General features: G+C 42.8%; 1 protein-coding gene across 3 annotated transcripts; it reads left to right on the top strand.

Annotated features, from left to right (window-relative positions):
* The first annotated feature begins 655 nt into the window (after window positions 1–655).
* On the top strand, window positions 656–22,683 carry LOC147892543 (BTB/POZ domain-containing protein POB1-like). Of its 3 annotated transcripts, none has more exons than XM_087386994.1 (6): window positions 656–1,048; window positions 1,479–1,652; window positions 20,804–20,928; window positions 21,026–21,089; window positions 21,185–21,464; window positions 21,594–22,683. In XM_087386994.1, exons 1-6 carry the CDS (start codon window positions 667–669, stop codon window positions 22,405–22,407), a joined length of 1,839 nt encoding a protein of 612 aa, XP_087243120.1. In that variant the 5' UTR covers window positions 656–666; the 3' UTR covers window positions 22,408–22,683. The 3 variants fall into 3 exon arrangements, with proteins under 3 accessions (XP_087243120.1, XP_087243119.1, XP_087243118.1); XM_087386993.1 differs by having other exon boundaries at window positions 658–1,048; window positions 1,470–1,652; window positions 21,594–22,679; XM_087386992.1 differs by having other exon boundaries at window positions 658–1,048; window positions 1,458–1,652; window positions 21,594–22,679.
* The last annotated feature ends 513 nt before the right edge of the window (window positions 22,684–23,196 follow it).

Below are 23,196 nucleotides of genomic sequence, written 5' to 3'. Positions count from 1 at the left end.
ACACGCGATGAAGAATGCATGGCTGGTGTGACTCTCAAGTCCCCTAAAGAATTTTTTGATTGCGCTGCATTCATTGGAGCTGACGGATCATCATCAAACTGAGTGCAGGAGCTCTCTATGAGCTACAGAGGCAGAGCTCAGAGCCACATGGCAAACGCGGATTTGGTCGGAGGAATAATTGCGTAGAGATGCTCAGATCAGCAGCGTCTAGAGGGGAGGTGCCAATATGACGGTGTTTATAGACTTGTGCACAATGGGCACCGCGCGCACGGGTCATGGACATGTAGGATTGCGTGCCCATGTCGAACCCAAGGCCCAGATGCATTCGATGCACCATGGGCGGGCATGGGTGGATGTAGTCTGTAAACACCCTTACCATGAATGGCGGTCCAAGTGAGATGTGCGAGTCGCCAAAAGGAGCTGGGAATGGAGCATGATGTGAACTAGAATGCATGGCCACCTGCTAAGTATATTGTAAGTAGCTAATAATAGGCGAGTTGATGTAACGCCTTAAAATGTGCCAATGTAGGATTTTAGAGTTTCATAAAACGCTCTAGTGGTGGCCAAGGAAGTGATGGGGTTAGGGAAGGCTAAGATGAGGGGGGTTAAGGGGGAGGATTGAGTGACAGAAGGTTAATTAGGATATTATGGAGGGGAAAATTGCAAATGGGCTTCGTCTTCATCGTCTTGTTTGCGATCTGTTGTGGTGTGTTATTTTTGGGCACTCTGTGTTTGCTCTTCTTCTTCTTCTTCTTTTTTCCTGTGGAAGCTTTGCAAACCCTACCCCCTTCCTTCTTCGCTCACATTAGGGTTTCAGCTCTGCCCCTGCCATTGCCCTCCCCCCCCTGCATGGACCTCTACTCCTCCACCCCCTCCGCCCCCCCTAACTTCGCCTTCGCCTTCAATGACAGTAACTTCTCCGATCGTATCCTCCGCATCGAAGTCATGGCTGGCCCTCCCACCATGAAACCCGAAGATGCCTCTTGTAGCATCGCTGAGTGGGCTCGCAACCGGAAGCGTAGGCGTGCCGATGCCAAGAAAGATGCCGGTACTTACCCCCCACCCTCTCTCTCTCGTTATGTTTCTTTTTGTGAGATTTATAAGTTCCTGCTTGTTGTGCTTCTTCGAATCTTGGCTTCCTCTTTAAGATTAAATTTCCAGCCCAGATTGGGCGGGATATTGTATGTGTGATTCTTCTTGTCTCATCAACTTTAACCCCCTAGCACGTTTTGTGCCGTCTTTGTTGTGTTACCCCCATCGCGAACTTGGGAATTGCCAATATTGTTGCGTTACCCACATCGCGAATTTGGGAAATGCCAATAAAGTTTGACAGACTCGGGCATTTCCCGACCGAGTCTCGAGACTCTTGCTTTCGCTTTTCACATTACTTGTATATATGCAGCAAGCTAGTTGCTGACAATTGAATTATAAAGATTTGGAGCTGAAAGGATTTACAGGGCTTCTCTTAGGTCTTGCAGTGGTGGAGGCTGCGCACAACATGATAGATTTTCTGGAGGGCCAAGAAGAACAAATAATGGCTGGCACTCAACCGGATGCTGACGAAGGTGGGCCTTTTGATAGTGTGGACGATGAGCCGGTGGCAATGATCGAGGAATCGTCCCCCCCCGTTGCTATGCTCTCAAGTCCAGCTGGTGGGTATGCATGTCAATCGATGTGAGGCGTCCAGCAATTGATTTCTCTCGAGTTGTTTTATTGATAATTAACAGGTCCTCGTTGAGCGACGCTCAAGAATTCTGACAGACTCATTCCTGCACTTCACTTCTTCCAGTCTGAGGGTTTCTATTTGAACGATGAGCTAGACTTGAGGATCAACCCGATTGATGCTAAGCTGCAAGAAAATTTACTTATAGAAAAGGACATCTTGTCCGGTAGTGGTAGATAATCTCATATACACTTTTCATTGACATATATGTCTGCTGAAATGGTAGCTTTTGACAGCTGGTTCATGTTATAATTCTTTAGGTCATTCACAGCACATTTTCCCTACCAGCTGTCTTCTTTAGGTATTGGCCTTTTGTTTTGATATTGACCGTGCAGTAGTGAAAAGCGTGTTTAGTTATTTCCGTTTTTGGGTATATCCTAACATCTTACGGGCATGTTTTTATAAAGTAGTGATGGTGCAATTAAATTGTACAATTTTGGTTACATTGTCTAATGCCGTTTCGGCCATTCTCCTCACGCACATGTAGGCTTTGGAATTCAAAACTAAACATGTAGCTGTATGTGACTTAAATTGTACAATTGTGGTTACATTGTCTAATGCCGTTTCGGCCATTCTCCTCACGGACATGTAGGCTTTGAGGTTTGGGATTCAAAACTAAACATGTAGCTCTATGTGGTCACATATCGGAGAAAAGATGGGAGTCGTCTTTTTAAAGCTTCTTGAATGAAGTCCGAAGCCTTGAAAAATGGTTGTGTATCTTGCCACACCAAGTATAATATTCTAACCCCATTTTCATCTTGCAGTAGACTCGGTAACAAATACCCAAGATTAAAAGAAAAAAGACTAGTTTGCAATATTACAAGCATGGGTGTAATATTTTTTGGGGATAAAAATGGGTCGTTATGTGAGTAAAACAGACCATATTCTCCATGGGGCTAACATCGATCACAAGTCCTGCCTATGAACCTCGCATGTGACATGCAGTGTAGTCGGAAATCATGCAATAGGGAGAGACTTGTAGTTAAGTAGGTTCAACTATATTGTGACTCTTAAATTTCAGCATTATATCGTTGTTAGGAATACAAGCTAATGCTATTAAGTTAGTGGTCACTGCCAGGTTTGTAATAAGGTTAGGGACATTTTTCCTCATTGAGGTTTTTTCCCTTAACCTTGGTTAATGGTTGCGTTAGTGTGTTAGTGTGAGCGGGTGCAGAAGCCCCAACAGCTAGGATTACTTTAGAACATAAAAAATCTAAATTTGTACGATTGGATATATTCTAGTCTTACAAAGGTATATATAGTGTGGCTCCTAACTCCTTTTAGGTTTCATGCTAGGGTTTATACTCTTGTATTGTCTTTTGTTCATTCATCTGAATACAATAGATACTTTGCAGCTCTTCCTTTGCTTTCCTTGCTTCCATTTTCTTACAAATTGGTATTAGAGCTCCCAGGCTCTCCTTGAAGGGGGTAATCTAAACCCACTTACCTTTTAGGAGCTTGTGGGACTTTTGTTGCAAGAGGAAACATGTCTATTAATATGCATGGTGGAGAGTTACAAAGGAAAGTCACTTTTTAACCAAAGCATGATGCAGGACAGCATCTGGAAAGGACAAGGAGGATGCATTAAGCTCAAGAAAAAGGGCAAATGCCATTACTGCAAAAAGCCAGGTTACCATGTCAATGACTGCTCAAAGAGGAACGTGAGGGAGACAAAGAAACAGTTAGGCATGGCAGTTGTAGATTCTTCACTGTCAGATGCTAATAAGGATGATGCTATGGCCAACTTTGTTGATCATGATTGGGCATTCTTCACATGCAGCTATGATACCCCTTTGGAGTCATGCCTAATCAATTTTCTCACACATGGTATTTTAACAGTGGTGCAACTAGGCACATAACGTCTAAAAAGGACTTTTTTGATAAATTATCGTCTACTTTGGTTGGCAAGAAAGTTTCTTATGCCAACAATTCTTCTTATTTAGTTAGAGGAATCAGAGAAGCCTTGCTTGCAGCCTTGTCTCTATCTTTCTGAGTTTTGTTTGTTCCTCAAATCAAGAACAATTCGTGATTTGTCTCCTCTTTCACAAAAGGGAATATTGGGTCATTTTTGAAGGCAATAACTGCATGGTTGGAGATAGAGGAAATGAGTATGTCTTGTAATGTCTGGTACTCTCTGTCATGTATTGTTTCAGCATGATAGTTTTGAGAAGTGGTCACACAATGCTTGTATTGACCTCTGCCATGCATGATGCAAAGTTTGGCATGGCAGCTTTATTCTCTTATAGAGATATCATATGGTTGAAGCATTGCCACTTTTGGAAGCTCTCTTAGAACATGTATATTCATGGTAAAATGCACAGATATTATTTTCCAAAGGATGGGCTGTTCAGGCTGCTAGAAAATTGCAGCTAATTCATAGTGATGTTTGCAATCCCATAGGGCCCCATCCTTGGGAAATTATCTCTACTTTCTCATGATTTTTCAAGGTGCTTGGCCGTTTCCACGAGAAAATCAGAAGTTTTAATGGTCTTCAAGCACTTATTGCTTTGGTTGAAAATCATTTAGGATGCAAAGTGCAAACCTTACGTGTTGGGGGGGATTACATGTCAAACAAATCTGTAAACTTATTGGCTGATAAGGGCTTCACGCATCAATGCTCCGTGTGTTACACTGGTGTTGTGAATATAAAAATTGGTTACTGATGGAGATGGTGAGATGCATGATTAATACAAGAGCCACATAAATTTCCGATGGAAGCAATTATGTGTGCCAATCATGTGCGAAATTGCTGGCCCACAAAGGCATCAAAAGTGTTTATACCTTATCAAGCGTTGGAATGTCAGAAAACCCAAGGTAGATTTCACAGTTTTTGTTGCTTAGCCTAAGGGCAACTTGTCAGATTTTTCTTGGATTATCAATCTCTTTGATTTGTCTGAACCTTATTCTTTTAAGGATACACGAGATAGTGTGCGGATGCAGGCCGAAATAGATTCTATTCAGGAAAACCACGCCTGGGAGGGGTTGGGACTTGGTGGATTTGCTTACAATTGGAACAAAATGGGTATACAAGTTAGAGTCGCAAATCTGATGGTACCATTGTCCGGTACAAAGCACCGCTGGTTGCCAAAGGCTGTGCTAAAAAGTAGGGCATAGGTTATGAAGAAACTTTTGCCCCCACTTCCAGGATGACCAACATTAGTTGTGTGATTGCAATGGCTGCACATTTTGGTTGTGCATCAGTTGGACATAAAAGTAGCCTTATTGAATACGGACCTTCTATAAGAGGTTAGTTGATGAAGCACTTAGGTTTTTTGATGCCTTGTTAGGTGCTCGAGGTACTTAGATTAAGGAAAGCCTTGTATGGCTTAAAGCATGCGCCTTGAGCCTGGTATGCTAAAATAAATGCATATTTGACTAGACTAAGAAAAGCCTTGAATGGCTTAAGTAAGCTCCTCGAGCTTGGTATAGTAAAATAGATGGGAACTTTAGTTAGGTTAGGCGATTTATAGATGACTTATTTGTTACAGACATTCCAAACTTTAAAGACCTTATGTACAAATGTGCAAAGTCTTTTTGTGGAGGAATTTATCCTCTTGAGTTTTTTGAACTTAATTGTATAGCCAGTGGAAGCTATTGTAGTTTCTTGGAACATAGCATTACTCAATCTTCTTTAGGTTTAGAAGTCGATATCTATGATAAACGACAACGAATTTAGTATGCAACATTGAATGTTAATGGATGCCTCACTCAATTGAGTAATTTCTCAGAAGGGGCTATAGTACAAATAAAATAATGGAGAAACTCCGCTTTGTCTTTCGTTGTAGTCGTTATATCTATAGTTGTATTGCTAGTTGGGCATTGATGGTGCCACAATGGTGTACATTTAATAAGTATCGTCATGGCTATGTGATGTATTGTACTTATTGATATTAAGATTATTGGCATGGACTTATTATAAACCTTAGATCTTGATTTGGGGATTTTTGATGAAACCCTCAGGTCTTGATGGGACTGTTTGATGCGGATGGTAACAACAAACTCTCTTCATGCGTAAGCGTGCAAATTCTCTTCCAAATAGCATTCATGCGTATCCTCTTTCCTACCTTGCATCTAGGTCGAATAGAAAGAAATTATCTCACAAGGGCGCTCTTCCCCCATTAGAGGGTCAATGCTATGTCAATATCTGCATAAGAGTTTAGATGCGTAACAGCCAGTATAAGAGTGACGATCTCGGCTTTGCTGGCAGAGGGATGAAGGGTTCACGTTGTCTGGTATAGAAGCGCCTTTTGCACAAAACTGTGAGCGATGACCTTGCGAAGGTGTGGTGAATGGAATTGCGAGATGACCGGCGTTGAATTGCAAGGGAGCCTATTGAGCGTGATGGGTTGAAGGGTGCCAACAATGGAGGTGAAATCGAGTTGACGATGGATGGTGAAGGCAAAAATTATGTCATCTTTGTTTCTGATTGTCGATTCCTAGTCTGCATGAAACTCAGAAGGAAAGTCGTAAACAGGTCACCCCCCTCCACTCCTCTTCGCCGGTGCGAAATAGACGAAAGGGGCAGCTTCCGTACAGCCTGCGTGGCAATTCAATACTCAGGCCTGCAAGATGACCCTGCCCTGCCAGGTATGTTTCTCCTTGTGCTGCCAACATGGCAGCCTGGTTGCTGTCCATGTGGCAGATTCTTTTGCTCTCTGGTCCAGCCCCCTCGATGCACTCCTCATTTGGGGGGCTCACAGGTGGGGGACACTAATCCAACAGCCAGGGGGGTAGGCGCAACCTGTTTAAGACTTTCTTCCGAGTTTCATGCAAACAATCAGAAGACAAAGACAACCTTCTCTGTAAAACTCAGAATTTTGCCTTCACCATCCGACGTCAACTAATTTTGCCTATGCAATTTCAGGACTAGGACAGAACGGCTGCTGCAGCGTTGCTGAGGTGGTGCAACAGGTACAGCTGTGTCGGCATGTGCATGGACCAGTACAGAATGCTGCCGGACACTGTACGGAACTGGTTCGTGGGCTTGCAGGGCCTGGATATGAGGCGAAGTCAAGATGGGGGTGTTGGAGCAGGTAGGAGCCTGTTTGGAGACCATCCGTGGCCCAAGACAAGGGCTGGAACAGTCCAAGGCAAGGGAATGACAGGGTCGGCTGATGTGGAGCCTGGTTGGGCTGGTCCAAGCCAGCCAACCAGGTCGTCTTTTACACAGAAAGGGGATGGGCCCCAGTTGGCTATTAGGGCAAACCCAGTTGGCCCAGTTAGGGCTGGCTGGTCGGGTTTTTTGAAGGGGCCTAAAGCTATATAAAAGGGGGCCCTTGGGCCCTCCATAATCATCACCTGGCGCAGCACTTCACAGAGCAGGAAGGAGCAGCAGAAAGAAAGAAAGAAAGAAAGTTTATTAAAGTCTTCGGAAGATCGATGGGTCTCTGAGACTACTGTAAAAATCCTGATACAACGAGCTGTGGTAGTGGAGCTACTAAACGAGCGTCCATACCAATGCAAAATGCAAAATGCAAAAAATGCAAAAAATGCAGAATGGCAGTACTAAGTCCTAAGTACAACATAGTCATGTCGATGGTCGACTATATATCAATCTCAGCATCATCTTCAATATCATCATCATCCCCACCAACAGCAAGATATCAGGATGGATGAGGCAGTGGAGGCATGAAGTCGGCAGTGAAGCAGCACCAATTCGGCCTATGATCAGGAGGTGAATTGGGCTGATGAGCTGCAGACTTAGCTCAGCAAGGGCTGCCCACCTAGGCTGATTACCTGGGCAGTAAGGTGGAGGGATCACTGGACAGGGAGTCTACATAAGCTCAGAGGAGCATGCGGCCTCAAGGATCTAGAGGTGCCAAGCAGATAGTAAGATTGGAGGACCACGGACTGGTGGGACTCCGCATCTTTTTTTGTTTGGTTTTGGACGGAAATATACCATTGTGGATTCTATATCTTTTTTGGAGCACTGTCTATTTACTGGCTTGCACACACACGAATGGTTGTGAAGTACAAAAAGTAAAAAAGTTTTGATTCCTTAGTGAAACACTTACTGCGTGTAATCCATGGGGATCTATAGTCTTCCATGCAGGATCACCTCTGTAGGGATTCATTTCTAACACTGGCCTGCTGCGTGGGAATGGAGTAAAGGGCGCCCTCGAATTGCATACAATCATTCTCAATGGAACAGGAAAAAAAATCTGATTAGGTAGCAGGAAAACCCATTTATTAAAATCCTCAAAGATGCATAATTGGGTAGAGGTGTTTGTTCTATAACGATATCAGAGATGGGAAACATAGCAATAAAAGGTCGCAATCGGAGGGCTGTTTGAAGTCAGCCACACAATCTCACAATGGCTAAAGTTTCAAGGCTGTATTTTGAGGCTGAATCGACATTTTGGGACTGCAACCACATCTTTTAGACCTGTGCGCAAAGGGGAGTACATGTTTTCTTTCTAGAACCCCCTTACTTCTCTGCAATTTAATTATTCACAACCCTTTCAAGTTGAGGGTGTGTTAAGTGGAGAGGAACGAACCATGTTCCCGATCCACCCCAATATAATGGACCTCCTCTACCTGTTGAGACACACCCTAGAGTGAACCTGCTTTGACTCTTGAGCCATCTCCTTCCCCACATGAGAGTGATCAGTTTGAGAGGCTAGGAGTCATTTGAATACTCTTATTGAACAATCTACTATGTTTGCCAAGCAATGACCATTTAAGGACCGTTCGTATGAGCAAACACTAATCTTTAAAGAGCTCAAGTTCGAGCAAAAAGAGGGGGTAGAATTTCCTAAATATGACAGATCAAGAGATTCAGGTTCTGAACTCGATGAGGCATTTTCAGTTGTAAATTTCTCTAATATACAAAACTGATTAAGAGAAGCTTGCTTTGGCAACCTTACATCTATACTGTATACAATTGACGTTGTGCTCTTTCTAGAACTCTACGCTTTCTCTCTACGTGTGTCACCTTCACACAGATCAAATAAAAAAAAACGAAGAGGTGGCATGATTGAAGCGAAGGTTCGAGGAAGAGCTAGGAATCCCTCGATTGGTAGCTCCCTCACGGGATAGCGAACTTGAATATTCTCTTAGCCTCCCTCGAATCCCTCCTTTGGATTCCATCTTCCCTCTTGCAACTTGGGTTGAGCCTTTGCTATCATGGAACGCAACAGAGAAGGTTGAAGAGATGGAGGAATTGGAGAGCAGCAACAGTAGTATCAGCTGTCTCCGGGTCTACTGCCCCTTGTAGACTTCACACCAACGCCCCTAAGGATGCCTCAAGTGAACGCCTTCCCTCTCTCTTCGTTGCTTCCTTGGATTTGCATCAAAGACGATGGTTGTCATTCACTCCCCTCTGGTGCGTCCTAGATTTGCTAAAATTTGCCTCTTTGTTGAGGTTTCATTGATTCGGGCCTGAAGCAAAAGCTTCTCCATGTTGTGCCACAGCAATGCGCGCGTCCCCTACTAGTCCAAAGAAAAGATGCTTTGCTCTGGTGGTTAGTGAAACGCTCAAATTCTAATCTCTGATTTCTTAGCGTCGATCCTCGGGTACAATTACAGGCGATGGCATCCTGAATATCCTCCCAGCCTCTCTTGTAGATTGCATGCACACAAGATACGTAATTTATTTTCTTCATGCCTATCCACAAGCCCACAATTCCCTAGATGGTTCCCTCATGCCGCATGTCATCATTTTAGACCTTTAACTTGGTACACCATTTACCCCTCTCTTGGGGCACAATTAAAACATTTGCCCCTTGGCATTCTTACACATTTAGGTGCACCTAGGCCTGAGCACTCAGAACCACCTAGTCGATGCCAATACACCCTCACCTAGGACCTTGGCAGCTACTTCCCTTGACCATTTAATTTACGCACATGAAATATTACAGAAGTCGGTCATCTAAGAGAAAACGCCCACCGATCTTTCCGACGTCATGCTATCTCGACTAGAGCATAACGTTCCTTCCCTCTTCAAGCATCAGCGTCCTCGATGCTGAAATCTGGGAATACTCTCCGTAACTGGTTTACGGATTCCCAGGTGGCTTCTGATAGAGTTAGACCATGCCATGCAACCAACACCGTGTGTATCTTTCGATTGCGCACTTGCATTGTTCCTTGGTCCAGGATTCCTGTTGGTTTGCGTCTTGCATTATCCTCTATCTTCTGAAACAAAACAACACCTTCAATTAGTGAGTCACCAGTATGCAAAAATTTCTTTAAACGAGAAACATGAAACACTAGGTGCACCTTACACCTTTGTGGTAATTCTAATTTATAGGCTACCTTGCCTATTCTTTTTAGAATTAACCATGGCCCACAATATCGAGGTGATAACTTAGCACACTCTCCTGCAGTCAAAGACTTAGAGCGAAGGAACTTTGAGAAAAACCTTTTCTCCTTCCTTAAATTCTCTAGCGGATCGGTTTTCATCCGCATACGCCTTAGCTCTATCCATAGCTTGGCGGATGTTAGCTCTCGCAAGTGCTAGCATCTCCCGCATCTGAACCACAAAGTTCGCGGCACTAGGCACTTTCTGAGGTATTCTAACTATAGTTGGATTCGCTGGTCTATAACCATAGTTCAGCTCAAACGGACTGAACCCTGTAGAGGAATGTTTTCTATCACTGTAGGCAAACTCTAACAATGGCAACCACTTGTCCCATGTATGTTGCCTCAATGACACATATGCTCTAAGCATATCCTCTAAAATTTGGTTGATTCTTTTTGTCTGACCATCCGTTTTTGGATGATCCCCACTACTCATTCCCAACTCAGTTCTTAGTGTCTCAAATACCACAGTCCAGAAATGACCGGTAAATTTAACATCTTTGTCTGACACTATGGATTTGGGTAATCCATGCAGACGAACTATATGTCTAATAAACAAATCCGTCACTTGCGGGGCACTAACAGATTCTCTAGTTGGAATGAAGTGAGCCATCTTGATAAGACGATCAATCACCACAAGGATAGAATCATATTCACCTTGTGTTGTAGGCGGCTAGCCCTACAATAAAGTCCATGGAAATGCTCTCCCACTTACTTAGTGGTATCTCCAAGGGCTGTGATCTATTTACAGGTTCTGCCCTCGGGATAAGCTCAATTTTATGCTGAACATTCTGCTCTGGAGGTAACCCATAAGGTAACTCATCCCTTAACAATCAGAGTACTTCTCCGATATCTCTTTAGCCAACTCGACCATTTCCCCATCTTGGATAGCCTCAGTGCTAGCCGATGCATCATCAATCGACTCTACCGATGCTATACATAGACACAGAAACTCTTTCGGAGTCTTCCGAATTTCCATGGCTGAAATCAATGGTCCTCGAGGTAAATCCTTTTCATCTCGCAAAACATATTCTACCCCGTTCATCTTGAACTGGTAAATATGCTTTTTCCAATCAATGGCTGGATTTTTTCAAAAATCCAAAAATGCCAAGCCATGCCTAGGGCTATATTTGCGTGAGCAAGCCTGGTCAACTCAAAGTCCAGCTTCTCAACATAGTCCTGTATTCGAAGTTTCAACTGGGTAACCCTTTGGTCCCATACTTCAGTTGAACTTCCGTCCGCCATCTTGACCGTATAAGCATAGTTAGACGGACTAGTTTTCAACTTGAGCCTCTTAATAAGCTTCGAGTTAATTACATTATGCGTTGACGCTGAATGAAACAATACAATCACATCATGATTGGCTACTTGCCCTTTCATTTTAATCAACTCGGGCTCATCGAAAACCGCATATCTCGTTGCTGCGGGCTTTGAAAGGATGTTATCAGGTGCACCGCTTACTAACTTAGTAATAGACACATTTAACAAGATAGGTACTAATCTCTGAGAAGGTCCCGCCAATTGCATCTGCATATGTTCCACATTGGGACTCTCTTGCATTTCCGTGTCGCATTCAGATATTATCATATTGGCCGTGCGACGGTCTTTGTTTAGTGGACAATCTTTCCACTGATGTCGTTGAAGGCAGCCGAAGCACAGTCCTTTTCTAGCTTTTTCTTTTTGCTCAGGGGTCAACGAGGACTTTGACCAAGCCCGGGCTGCCATTGGAGTTACTTTTCTTTTCACCCCAACGGTGATACTTGTCTTTGCTTGTCTCTCAATCGGCTTCACCTGCTTGGTTTGGCCACTTGGTTGCGAGATACTTGTCTTTGAAGTCCATTTCCTCTGAAATCCTCCTTTTCTCGGGTACTCATGCTGAGTCCTTGCCTGCACAAATCCACTAGATTTGCCTCTGGCATCCTCATAGTTCAGGGCTACTGCAATAGATTCATCTAATGTAGTCACATATTTAGCTCGAACTTTCATTTTAATCTTGTCGTTCAGTCCATAGATATAGTCTTTCAATTGAACCGACATAGAGAGAGGGTTTGTTATTTTCATAACACATTCCCTGAACTTGTCAGTGTACTTTACCACTGACAAATTCCTCTGGCGAAGGTTTCTGTAAGCATCCCAAGCTTGGGACTCTTCGTCAGGTGCAAGAAAGTGTTTCTTAAATTCAGCCTTAAACCCTTCCCAGGTGGTAGGGACAACTTGATCTTTTTGTTGCTTTATCCACCACCTATCCGCTGCCACAATAAATAGGTGAGTGGTCTCGCGGATTTTCTTTAGATCAGATCTGATTTCACAAATGGCGAAGGCTTCTTCCTACTTGTGTAACCAAACCTCGATCACATCAAAACTGCGCTCGGTCATCCGACCAACGTACTTTTCCGGTCTATAATTAGCAATATTAGGTACCTTGACCTTCGCACGTTCCGATGAGTACTGGGCTCTGGCTCTGCTGGAGCTTTGCCCTTTTTATTTCTAGATGGTCTAGCCGACAAGGCTTGCACCCCATCTCTCTAATTTCATTTTGACCAGTGTTCACTTGAAGCTGCTGGTTCATGATCTGTTGTAAGGCATCTGCTACAAAAATCCTACCCACCAAAGTAGGTGTGGTGTGATGGGACACTTGTTGCGTAGATCGTGCTCTAGATTCACCTCGAATCTTGTCCCTCTGCCTCCATTCTTTCAAAAGAGAAAATAGATTTTTTTTTTTCACTTCAAGTTCCCCTTTGTTGTACAGGAATAATAGACTGCAAACTGAAAATTTGTATAGAAGGGAAAAAAAGATGCTCCCTGGAAGCTCCACGTAGCGCATATATCCTGATTTCTTTTGCGTGATACCAAATTACAAGCCTACGACTGTACGCAATACAAAAGCAGCTCTCTGCGCTCACATCCCTGCAACCAGATCTCAAACCGACAGCTTCACCCAGCCTAAAGCAAGCGAACAACGAGCTCCATAGCCTCCACTAGCGCAAATGCCTTCGAGCTTTATCAACACCACGATTATGCCATCAACACCAAGCGATGGCTCTCCAAACGCAAGCCCGCACGAACAGAGCCACCTAAAACAGCAAAGAGGCTGTCGTTGCCAAGAGCCTGTCAGAGCCCGTCAATGCCTATCGCCGCCCATCGTCAGCCTACCCCGCTGATTTCCGTCACCGCCTTCTTTCTTGCACTCACCCAAGCTATTCGCTTCTCTCTCAGACGTAGTCCCTCTCTTTCGGAATCAGCCTGGTCTTCTCCAGCCAGCTCTCTGTCTCGGAATCAGCCTCAGTTCATGGGCTATTTACGTGACCACATCCCAGATGTGCAACCTTCCACGCTTTGTCGGCGCTGCTCTCTTGTACGCAATCCCCTCGTCCAACCTGAATGCTCTGATACCAAATGAAATGCTCAAATTCTAATCTCTGATTTCTTAGCGTCGATTCTCGGGTACAATTACAGGCGATGGCATCCGGAATATCCTCCCAGCCTCTCTTGTAGATTGCATGCACACAAGATACGTAATTTATTTTCTTCATGCCTATCCACAAGCCCACAATTCCCTAGATGGTTCCCTCATGCCACATGTCATCATTTTAGACCTTTAACTTGGTACACCATTTACCCCTCTCTTGGGGCACAATTAAAACATTTGCCCCTTGGCATTCTTACACAGGTGCACCTAGGCCTGAGCACTCAGAACCACCTAGTCGATGCCAATATACCCTGACCTAGGACCTCGGCAGTTACTTCCCTTGACCATTTAATTTACGCACATGAAATATTACAGAAGTCGGTCATCTAAGAGAAAATGCCCACTGATCTTTCCGAGGTCATGCTATCTCAGCTAGAGCATAACAGTTAGTTTGCCAAACCCAAGAGCAACCTATCAAGGAGTGGAAGGGCTATCTTGAGTTACCGAAATCAACTTTTTGCTTCTGAGATATAAGGAGAATCTTATCTTAAGATGGGAAAGTTTGAGCCATATGAGAAAGAGATTGTTTGAGCTCACAACTCGCTTTTGGAGACTTTAATTGGAATTTAGCGAGAATAGTGAGGAAGATAAACTCGTTAAGTTCATGATTGGTCTTTAAGCCAAGCGTCCGTTATGCTTGGAATTGTTCACTCCAACTAAGCTAAGCGAGGCTATGAAGCTTGCTGAAATTGTTGAGAATAACTTATGTTCGGGAAAAAAACATTTAAGAAGGGTCAAGTCATGGTAAATTCTACGGCGAGGAGGGACACTAGGAGAGAAAGAAAGGCTTATTAGAGAAAATAGTTTTTTTGGATAGTGGCTGGCCATGTTGTTAATGAGAGTCCTGATATTAGGAATATCCAATCCATGAAGGAAACTAAGCAAGCGAGGCATCTACTTCCTTATTGAGTGAGGAGTCCTACCATCCATGCAATCCATTCCACCCATCAACTCATGCCCTATGATCTCTTTAAGGTTTATGGGTTTGTTAATGGATAGAGGATTGTGATTCTACTTGATGATGGTTGGAATTATGATTGATGGTTAGTGATCGTGTTGTGAAGATCCCACATGCCAAACCTCAACCCATAACAAACTTTACTCTTACATGAGCTTTTAGAGGTCATGTAGAAGAAGGTGCTTCCATGGTGAAGGGAGCTTTTTTTAGAATGCAAAATTACAAAGATGTAAAAGATTGCTCCTTTACTTGAAGTGGACATTGTTTGAGAAAACCTTGGCGTTATGATTTTTTACCTCATGTTGATTCTCATACACCTCAATGCATGGCTGTAAGACATGTTAAGACACGATATGTTAGACATGCTTCAGAAACGAGTGCCTAAAGTGTCTTAAAGATAAGACACATCATTGTAATAATAAATATTTAATTAATATATGTATACGTATACAAGTGTACAACTTGCTAGCATAGCTAGTTGCTAGATTCTAGAAGTACAATAAGCTACACTTAAACAATGCAAGAAGTAACAATGTACTCAAGACTTAAAAGTTAACGTTAAGACTCATGACTCAAGAGCTTGCAAGTCACGACTCACAACTTTAAAGATTTAAAGTGATAATTGAATCTTGATATGCAAAAATCTAGATGTAAAACTTAACAAGAGCCTAGAGGGCTACATAGATTATGTACCAACATCATTAATCAATACACATAAATATCATGGCAACGGTCTATGAATCACATGTGATATGAATGAAATATGCATCTCGATACATATAATTGAAAGGAAACTTTCGACTCTCAAGAGTCAAATCTCTCAAGGTTCATCCTAGTTCGAATCTGCGAGGTCACCGCCACTGTTGGATCCGTCGCCATCAATGATAGCATGGTTAAGCCAAACTCGATGTTTGTTGTTACACCCACTAAAAGAAAACAAGAGTGTCTAAAGGTGTCTTAAGGTAAGACACGTGTCTTAAGTGTCTTATCATAAGACACGAGTGTCCTAACAACCGTGCCTCAATGTACCTTTATTAATAAAGGCAAGGAGACTCTTATTTGAGGAGATAAAGATGTTTTTTTGGTAGCGCCACTCAAGCGATGCGATCCTTCTAAAAGGGTGCAAGTGGTCATTATATCTACCCTAAGGATGGAAAACAGCCTCTACCTCTTGAAGAAAAAGTAAAACATGCCTTTCTTGGGTTTGTGAGGATTGTTTTGTAGATAGTTCTAGTTTTATCGTGCTTATTAGTGAATCAGACGATCATTCTATTAAATTGGAATCGAGATCTTTTCCGAATAATTCGTGTAGAATTGACGGAAGTGGAGCATTTGATTATCGAACTATTGGAAAAAGGATTGATTCACCCCAATAGTTCTCCATTTGATGCACTTGTCCTACTAAGGAAAGTTGGCTCTTTCAGAGCCCTAAGGAAAGTAGTTCTTTCAGAATGTGTATCGACCATAAGACTTTAAATTAACTAACATGAAGAAGTGGTACCCGATCCCACGAGTGGATGACCTACTTGATGTGTTAAAAGGTGCCAAAGTATTCAATAAGTTGGGTCGGGATATCATCGAGTCAGAAGGAAGGAAGATGACATACACAAGATTGCTTTTCATTCACCTACATGCCATTATGAGTCTTGGTATTGATTTTTTGTCTCACAAAATATCTTATGAGCGACTCTCGTGAGATTGAAACTGCACTATGTTGTGTTTTTAGAGGATGAGTTTGGGAATGTTCTTGGATTCATCTAGGTATATACATTTTTATGATTGGATATATTCTAGTCTTACAAAGGTATACATTGTACAAAATTCCAATCACAATGAGACTCGAGAGTTGAGTATATACTATATAAATCTGCAAGAGGAGGTTCTTTTCTTTGGGAAAAATAAAATAAAATCTGCAAGCAAAATTGCCAATATAAGTGGCGTAAATATGTTATAGCCTCAAGGGCCAAAGTCTCAGATACAAAGGTGACGAGTGTATAAAGTTATAAGAAAAATTTGCCAATCTACAAATGCCAGACATTTGTCATAGCCTCAAGGGCTAAGGCTGAAAGGTCTCAAATACAAAGGCGACTAGAGTATATAAAGCTGCAAACAAAATTGCCAATCTATAAATGGCATACATTTGTCATAGCCTCAAGGGCTGAACAATGATGCCACAAATAAGTAGTGTTTGCTATGGACTATGGAGAGAGGTCAAGTCACGGTCATCTTGATTGAAGTCATCCCCATGTGAATGTTCCCTTGCACCACCTCACAGTCTTGTTCTTGACCACACCCTTGAACTCAGGGTTCAAAACGTATGGAGCTGCATGCAAGGGTGAGAGGTAAGAATTTCAGTGCCGCACTGCCATGTCATGAATCTTTGCATGCATATCAAGATCTGACACCAACAACGTGATATTCTCAATCATTTTATCCATTCCCTTATAAACCTTGCCAAGGCAAGGTTCATCATCATCATCAAAAAGTCTCATTAACTTGATTGTTGGACTTGTGATTTGTAAAAGATGCTCAACGTCTCTTCAGAAGGCATCTGACAAAGATGTCCTGGATTCCAATCCATTTGGCGAGTATGACTCACCCCATCCATTCCATTTATTGGACACCACAAGCTGTCTCAAGGCATCCTTCACCTCATCAAGACGCGGCAACATGATAAAGTTATATGCAAATTGTGTATCTGAATATTTCAATAATCCTTTGCATTGTAGGTTGGAAAAACAGCAAGAAAGAAGTGATGATGGGTGATAACATTTACCACGGCCCCTCTATTGGTAGGATGCACCCAAGCAAGCCTGCCTATGTCCTTCAATAAGTTGTTCAAACAATCGGCCATGCAAGTAGAAAAGCAAAGATTTAGATGCTCGTTGGGGAGAGACTAAAATGAAAATGTTTAGACTTCACAAGCAGTTGTAGCTTGAATGAAGAGATTTTGGACTACCTTTTGATTAGCCTTCTCCTTTAGTGCTAGCCTTCATCATGGCTGAGTCTGCCCTTCACCTCCAGAGTGCCGACAGAAACTCAGTACAAAGACTTTGTATAAATGGATGCTCAAGTATGTGTGGGTGTGTGGATTTGTATGTGTGAGAGCATATTTTTATACTATGGTCTACACCCACTGTTGGGCGCTGATGACATCAGTGGGGATGTCATAGTAGCTAGTCCCTGCTATGCATGATGGAGTTTATGGTTTTCAACCTTGTGAGTGACTATCATGAGATTGAAACTGCACTATGTTGTGTTTTTAGAGGATGAGTTTGGGAATGTTCCTGGATTCATCTAGGTCTATGCTTCTGCCGTATTAGTGGACATGCAAATTTCACCTTGTGAAGTTTTCGTCCAAGTTGTAGTAGTTGGTATTGTGATAATTCTTTCTATCTTAAATGGTGCATTGTCCTATCAGCTAGATTTAGATTTAGATGCTTGTTGGGGAGAGACTAAAATGAAAATGTTTAGACTTCACAAGCAGTTGTAGCTTGAATGAAGAGATTTTGGACTACCTTTTGATTAGCCTTCTCCTTTAGTGCTAGCCTTCATCATGGCTGAGTCTGCCCTTCACCTCCGGAGTGCTGACAGAAACTCAGTACGAAGACTTTGTATAAATGGATGCTCAAGTATGTGTGGGTGTGTGGATTTGTATGTGTGAGAGCATATTTTTATACTATGGTCTACACCCACTGTTGGGCGCTGATGATGTCAGTGGGGGATGTCATAGTCCTTGCTATGCATGATGGAGTTTATGGTTTTCAACCTTGTGAGTGACTATCATGAGATTGAAACTGCACCATGTTGTGTTTTTAGAGGATGAGTTTGGGAATGTTCCTGGATTCATCTAGGTCTATGCTTCTGCCGTATTAGCGGGCATGCAAATTTCACCTTGTGAAGTTTTCGTCCAAGTTGCAGTCGTTGGTATTGTGATAATTCTTTCTATCTTAAATGGTGCATTGTCCTATCAGCTAGATTTAGATTTAGATGCTCGTTGGGGAGAGACTAAAATGAAAATGTTTAGACTTCACAAGCAGTTGTAGCTTGAATGAAGAGATTTTGGACTACCTTTTGATTAGCCTTCTCCTTTAGTGCTAGCCTTCATCATGGCTGAGTCTGCCCTTCACCTCCGGAGTGCTGACAGAAACTCAGTACGAAGACTTTGTATAAATGGATGCTCAAGTATGTGTGGGTGTGTGGATTTGTATGTGTGAGAGCATATTTTTATACTATGGTCTACACCCACTGTTGGGCGCTGATGACGTCAGTGGGGATGTCATAGTAGCTAGTCTTTGCTATGCATGATGGAGTTTATGGTTTTCAACCTTGTGAGTGACTATCTTGAGATTGAAACTGCACCATGTTGTGTTTTTAGAGGATGAGTTTGGGAATGTTCCTGGATTCATCTAGGTATATGTGGGTATCTTTCTTCAACCAACTTGCCTGCAGTCCTGTTTGCAGGCTTGCCATCAGTGACAAACCCTATAACATTTTCAGACCCCACCTTTTATATGCATTCACTCCACAAATTTGCCAACTGCTTTGCAGTCTTGCGTTATCAAATGTCTCCAAAAAGCAAAACTTTCCCCTACAATATTCAAGTGTGCCTAGAATATACCTGCTCCTGGTATCACTCCAACCATCACTAATGACTATGACACCATATTGAGGCTACTCATCCTTGAATAGTTGCATGGCTTTTTAACTCTCTTTCTCACTTTCTAGAAGTTTAGATGCATCAAGAGAAGCTGCAAGTGCATTTAATCGAGCCTTCTTGGACTCATGAATACAAGTGCAAATAGTGTGCAAATAGTTACACCTAACTTCTTCACACCCAACAAATGTGCTCCCTAGAAGTGCCACTAGATCTTTCCGGAGCTTTTGGGGCAAAGTGCATCTTGCACTTTGCCGAATATGTGCGTCGCCTTGTAGGAATTCCCTCGAGGCCTAGCCGCCTACCCACGCATGTAGCTACGCCTGCCTATGTGTGCAGCTACACCTAGCCTACGCATGCAGCTACCGGTGCAATCGAGCAAGAAACCTACGCTACGCCCCTCGAGCTCACCTACAGCAGCTACTCTAGCCTAGGCCCTAACACTCTAATAGACATGCTACTGCAGCAGCCACTGGCCAGCCTGCAGCCTTCAAGCAGAGGTTAGCGATGGCCAACCGCTAGAGAACGATGTGTCACAACCAGACTACCAGCTTGCTAGGGCACGTTGTATACACAGCGTGCAAGTGACGATTGACAGCCATCATCTACGTTTCTGTCGATCAACACTTTGGGGTTATGATTCTTGAACACTGGGACTTGCGATGCTGAATGTAAGCTTTTTGATTTGTTGCTCTAACAGGGAGAGCAATGTTCAGTTATTTAAACTGTCATGGCTTCTCCACGCCTTGATGCCCATCCCTTTGGTGGAAGGGATCAGAACTTGAAAATCTCGAGGAGTTGCAATCAGGAGATTCATACAAATGCAGATGCCGCTATTGTGGCCAGCCAAAGACTGGGAGTTCAGTGAGAGTGCAAGCTCACTTGTTGGGAATTCAGAACAAAGGGATTAGCATCTGTCTTGCAGTCCCAGACATTATTCTTATATGTTTGAAAGATTTGGCAAATGCTCTCGCACGTGGCAAGCATGGTGCCCCTAGATTTGCACAGGGTGTTGGAAGTGCAATGTGCACTAGTATTCCACTTTCTGCTATGCCTTCTATATCTGCCAGTCTTGGGAAGGGCAAGAGACAAGCTTCCTTAACTGCCACATGCCACCCTGGTAGGAAGGTTTATGTGTATGGTGACACATGGCGTTCCCTTCCCGTTCCCGTCCCCTACGAATTTGGTGTTCCCGTCCCCCAAGGGGTCGATGGTCTGTTGCCATGCACGTTCCCTACTGACTATGTCCCTAACTCTCCCAGCATTTGTAGTGCTAACCACTGGTATTTTAGCTTAATGCCGGCTTTTGGACTTCTTTTGCGTTATAGATTTAAGTTTACAAATAGCTATTGCTATGTACGAGCTATTTGGGTTTTAATATTTTGGACATTACCTTGCTAGGCAGCGGGATGCAAGCATACTTCAGTTTCCTGTAGATACTACAGGGCAGTATGAACAAAATTCCAGGGGAATGTTTGGGAACCTCACAGTTCAGTTGTCTTTCAACAGTTTAGATTAGACATCAAATTTTCAAAGAGCTTGTTTATCATACCTCTTCTTGAGTCATTGTGATGTGAAAAAAATGATAATGGCATGATACATCTTAATATATGTTTGGTCTGCTCTTTGCATCATTTTTTTCCTTGTCCACGTCCTTGTGAGATTTATCAAAGTGCATTGTAAACACTGTGTGTGCAGCTGATGATCATCTATCTGCATCGGGCATGTGTCCATGGAGTATGGAATCTGCAACAGTTTTGAGGGTGAAAACCCTTCATATCAGCTCTGCTATACTTGCAGCTGAAAGTCCCTTCTTTTATAAAGTAAGGTGGGCCTATCTCGAAGTCCAGGCATTTTTTTACGTTTGTAGGAATTGTACTTAAAAATATATGCTTCCTACTATCATCTTTGTCTATGCAGCTCTTCTCGAATGGCATGAGAGAATCTGAGCAGAGAGATGTTACTCTGCGTATCAGTGTTCAAGGTATATTGATATAGGTCATTGATTGCTTGTGTTTGCTGTATGTTTTCAAATACTTGCTCTGGCTTGCACTGTGTAATGTTTTTATTGTCACACAGAGGAGACCGCACTAATGGACATGTTGCAGTACATGTACACTGGGAGAGTGCAGGCTAGTTCGGCCCCTGATCTGCTAGATGTCCTTATGGCTGCTGATAAATTTGAGGTAGCATCATGCATGCGTCACTGTAGCAGGCTCTTACGTAATTTATCCATGACCCCGGAGTCTGCTCTGCTATATCTGGACTTGCCTTCAAGTGTGCTGCTTGCAGATGCAATGCAGCCTCTAACGGATGCCGCAAAAAATTACCTTGTATCGCAATACAAGGATATCATGAGGTAGTTGCATTTTCCTCTGTTGATTGCATTCTCAGCTGACTGTTGAGTCAAGACTTCAACAGGGTACGATGATGTGAGTTTGAGTTTCAATGCGTTGATCTCTCAAGAGATAGCATGTGACCCTTGCAGGTTTCAGGATGATGTTATGAATTTGCCTTTAGCAGGCATAGAGGCTGTGCTCTCAAGCGATGATCTGCAAGTAGCTTCTGAAGATACTGTTTACGACTTTGTGCTGAAGTGGGCGAAAGCTCACTATCCAAAGATAGAGGAGAGGAGGGAAATCCTGGGAAGCAGGTTGGTTCGACTCATCAGGTTTCCCATGATGACAAGCAGGAAACTTAGGAAAGTATTAGCATCTTCCGAAATAGACCATGAAGTTGCTTCCAAACTTGTTTTAGAGGCTTTGTTTTATAAAGCAGAAGTACCCCATAGGCAGCGACAACTGGCAATGGAGGACACATTATACAAGAAGTATAGTGAGAGGGCATACAAGTACCGCCCAGTAAAGGTGGTGGAGTTTGACAGTCCGCACCAGCAGTGCATAGTGTTTTTGGACTTGAAGAAAGAAGAATGTACTGCTCTTTTTCCACAAGGGAGGGTCTATTCTCAAGCATTTCACTTGGGGGGCCAGGGATTTTTTCTATCTGCCCATTGTAACATGGACCAGCAAAGCTCTTTCCACTGTTTTGGATTGTTCTTAGGTATGCAGGAAAAGGGTTCTGTGAGTTTCTCTGTTGATTATGAGTTCAGTGCCCGCAATAAACCATCCAGGGATTTTGCAGTCAAGTATAAGGGTACCTACAAGTTTACTGGCGGAAAAGCAGTTGGTTATAGGAACCTTTTCTCTTTGCCTTGGGCATCTTTTGTAGCTGATGATAGCATATATTTTATTGACAATGTGCTTCACTTAAGAGCAGAGCTAACTATCAAGCCAGAGATTTAATGCTTGTTATACATCAGTTGGCTTCTATCCTTTGTTAAATTCAAAGTTTAGAAGTGGCTCCTGTAATGAATTTGTGATATGGCAAGTACAGTCATTTTCCGAACAGTTTTTGATGTTTCGGAGTTATTCTAGCTCACTCCAGAGTATGTCATCCTGTCCCTTTGGCAAGCCAGACAGGGAAAACAAACAGATGTAGCGGACATCTATGTAAGGGCAGGTTCATATTTATAATAGAAGCAACACAGCAGGTTTGGATGGTTAACAGTTTGCTAACTACGCCCAGTCTTGTTAAGTTTGACTGCTGAATGGCCAAACTTTCTGAAATTTCCATTTTCAGTTTTGGAACGGACAGATGGATCTTGGAATTCAAAAGTTTTTTGAAATCACACAAATATTGTCTACTTTTGTAGTCGTTTGCAGGATTGTCTAATGATTTTTGATATATGCTTGAGGTAACTAGTGGTCAAGTTGGGCAATATTTTTGGATCTATACCCCTGACCTGGATTAAGGTAACTAGTGGTTGAGTTGGGCATTCCAGTGGGGCTTTTGAATGGTTCAATTGTTTTGCAGTCGGTCTATGTCGTCCTCTTATCATAATAGGAAGGAAGCAGACTTGAGAGATGGGTCGCTCTTTGTTTTCCCAATAGGTGGCAATCCAGCTGAAAATCAGTGGTAAATAGCCACAAGGATCAAATTTTTTGGATTTAGGCAATGGTAATAAAAAGAAAAGGACATACCAAGGAGGTTGACTTTGCTAGCCAAATGTAATTGTACTTGCTTCAACTGTC

Source organism: Dipteris shenzhenensis, chromosome 16, assembly GCF_047967505.1.
Source record: "Dipteris shenzhenensis isolate YYH24624 ecotype China chromosome 16, Dip_SZ_1.0, whole genome shotgun sequence".
NCBI classification, from domain to species: domain Eukaryota; kingdom Viridiplantae; phylum Streptophyta; class Polypodiopsida; order Gleicheniales; family Dipteridaceae; genus Dipteris; species Dipteris shenzhenensis.
The sequence above is the reverse complement of the archived record's forward strand: the minus strand, read 5'-3'. Positions and strand labels throughout refer to the sequence as shown.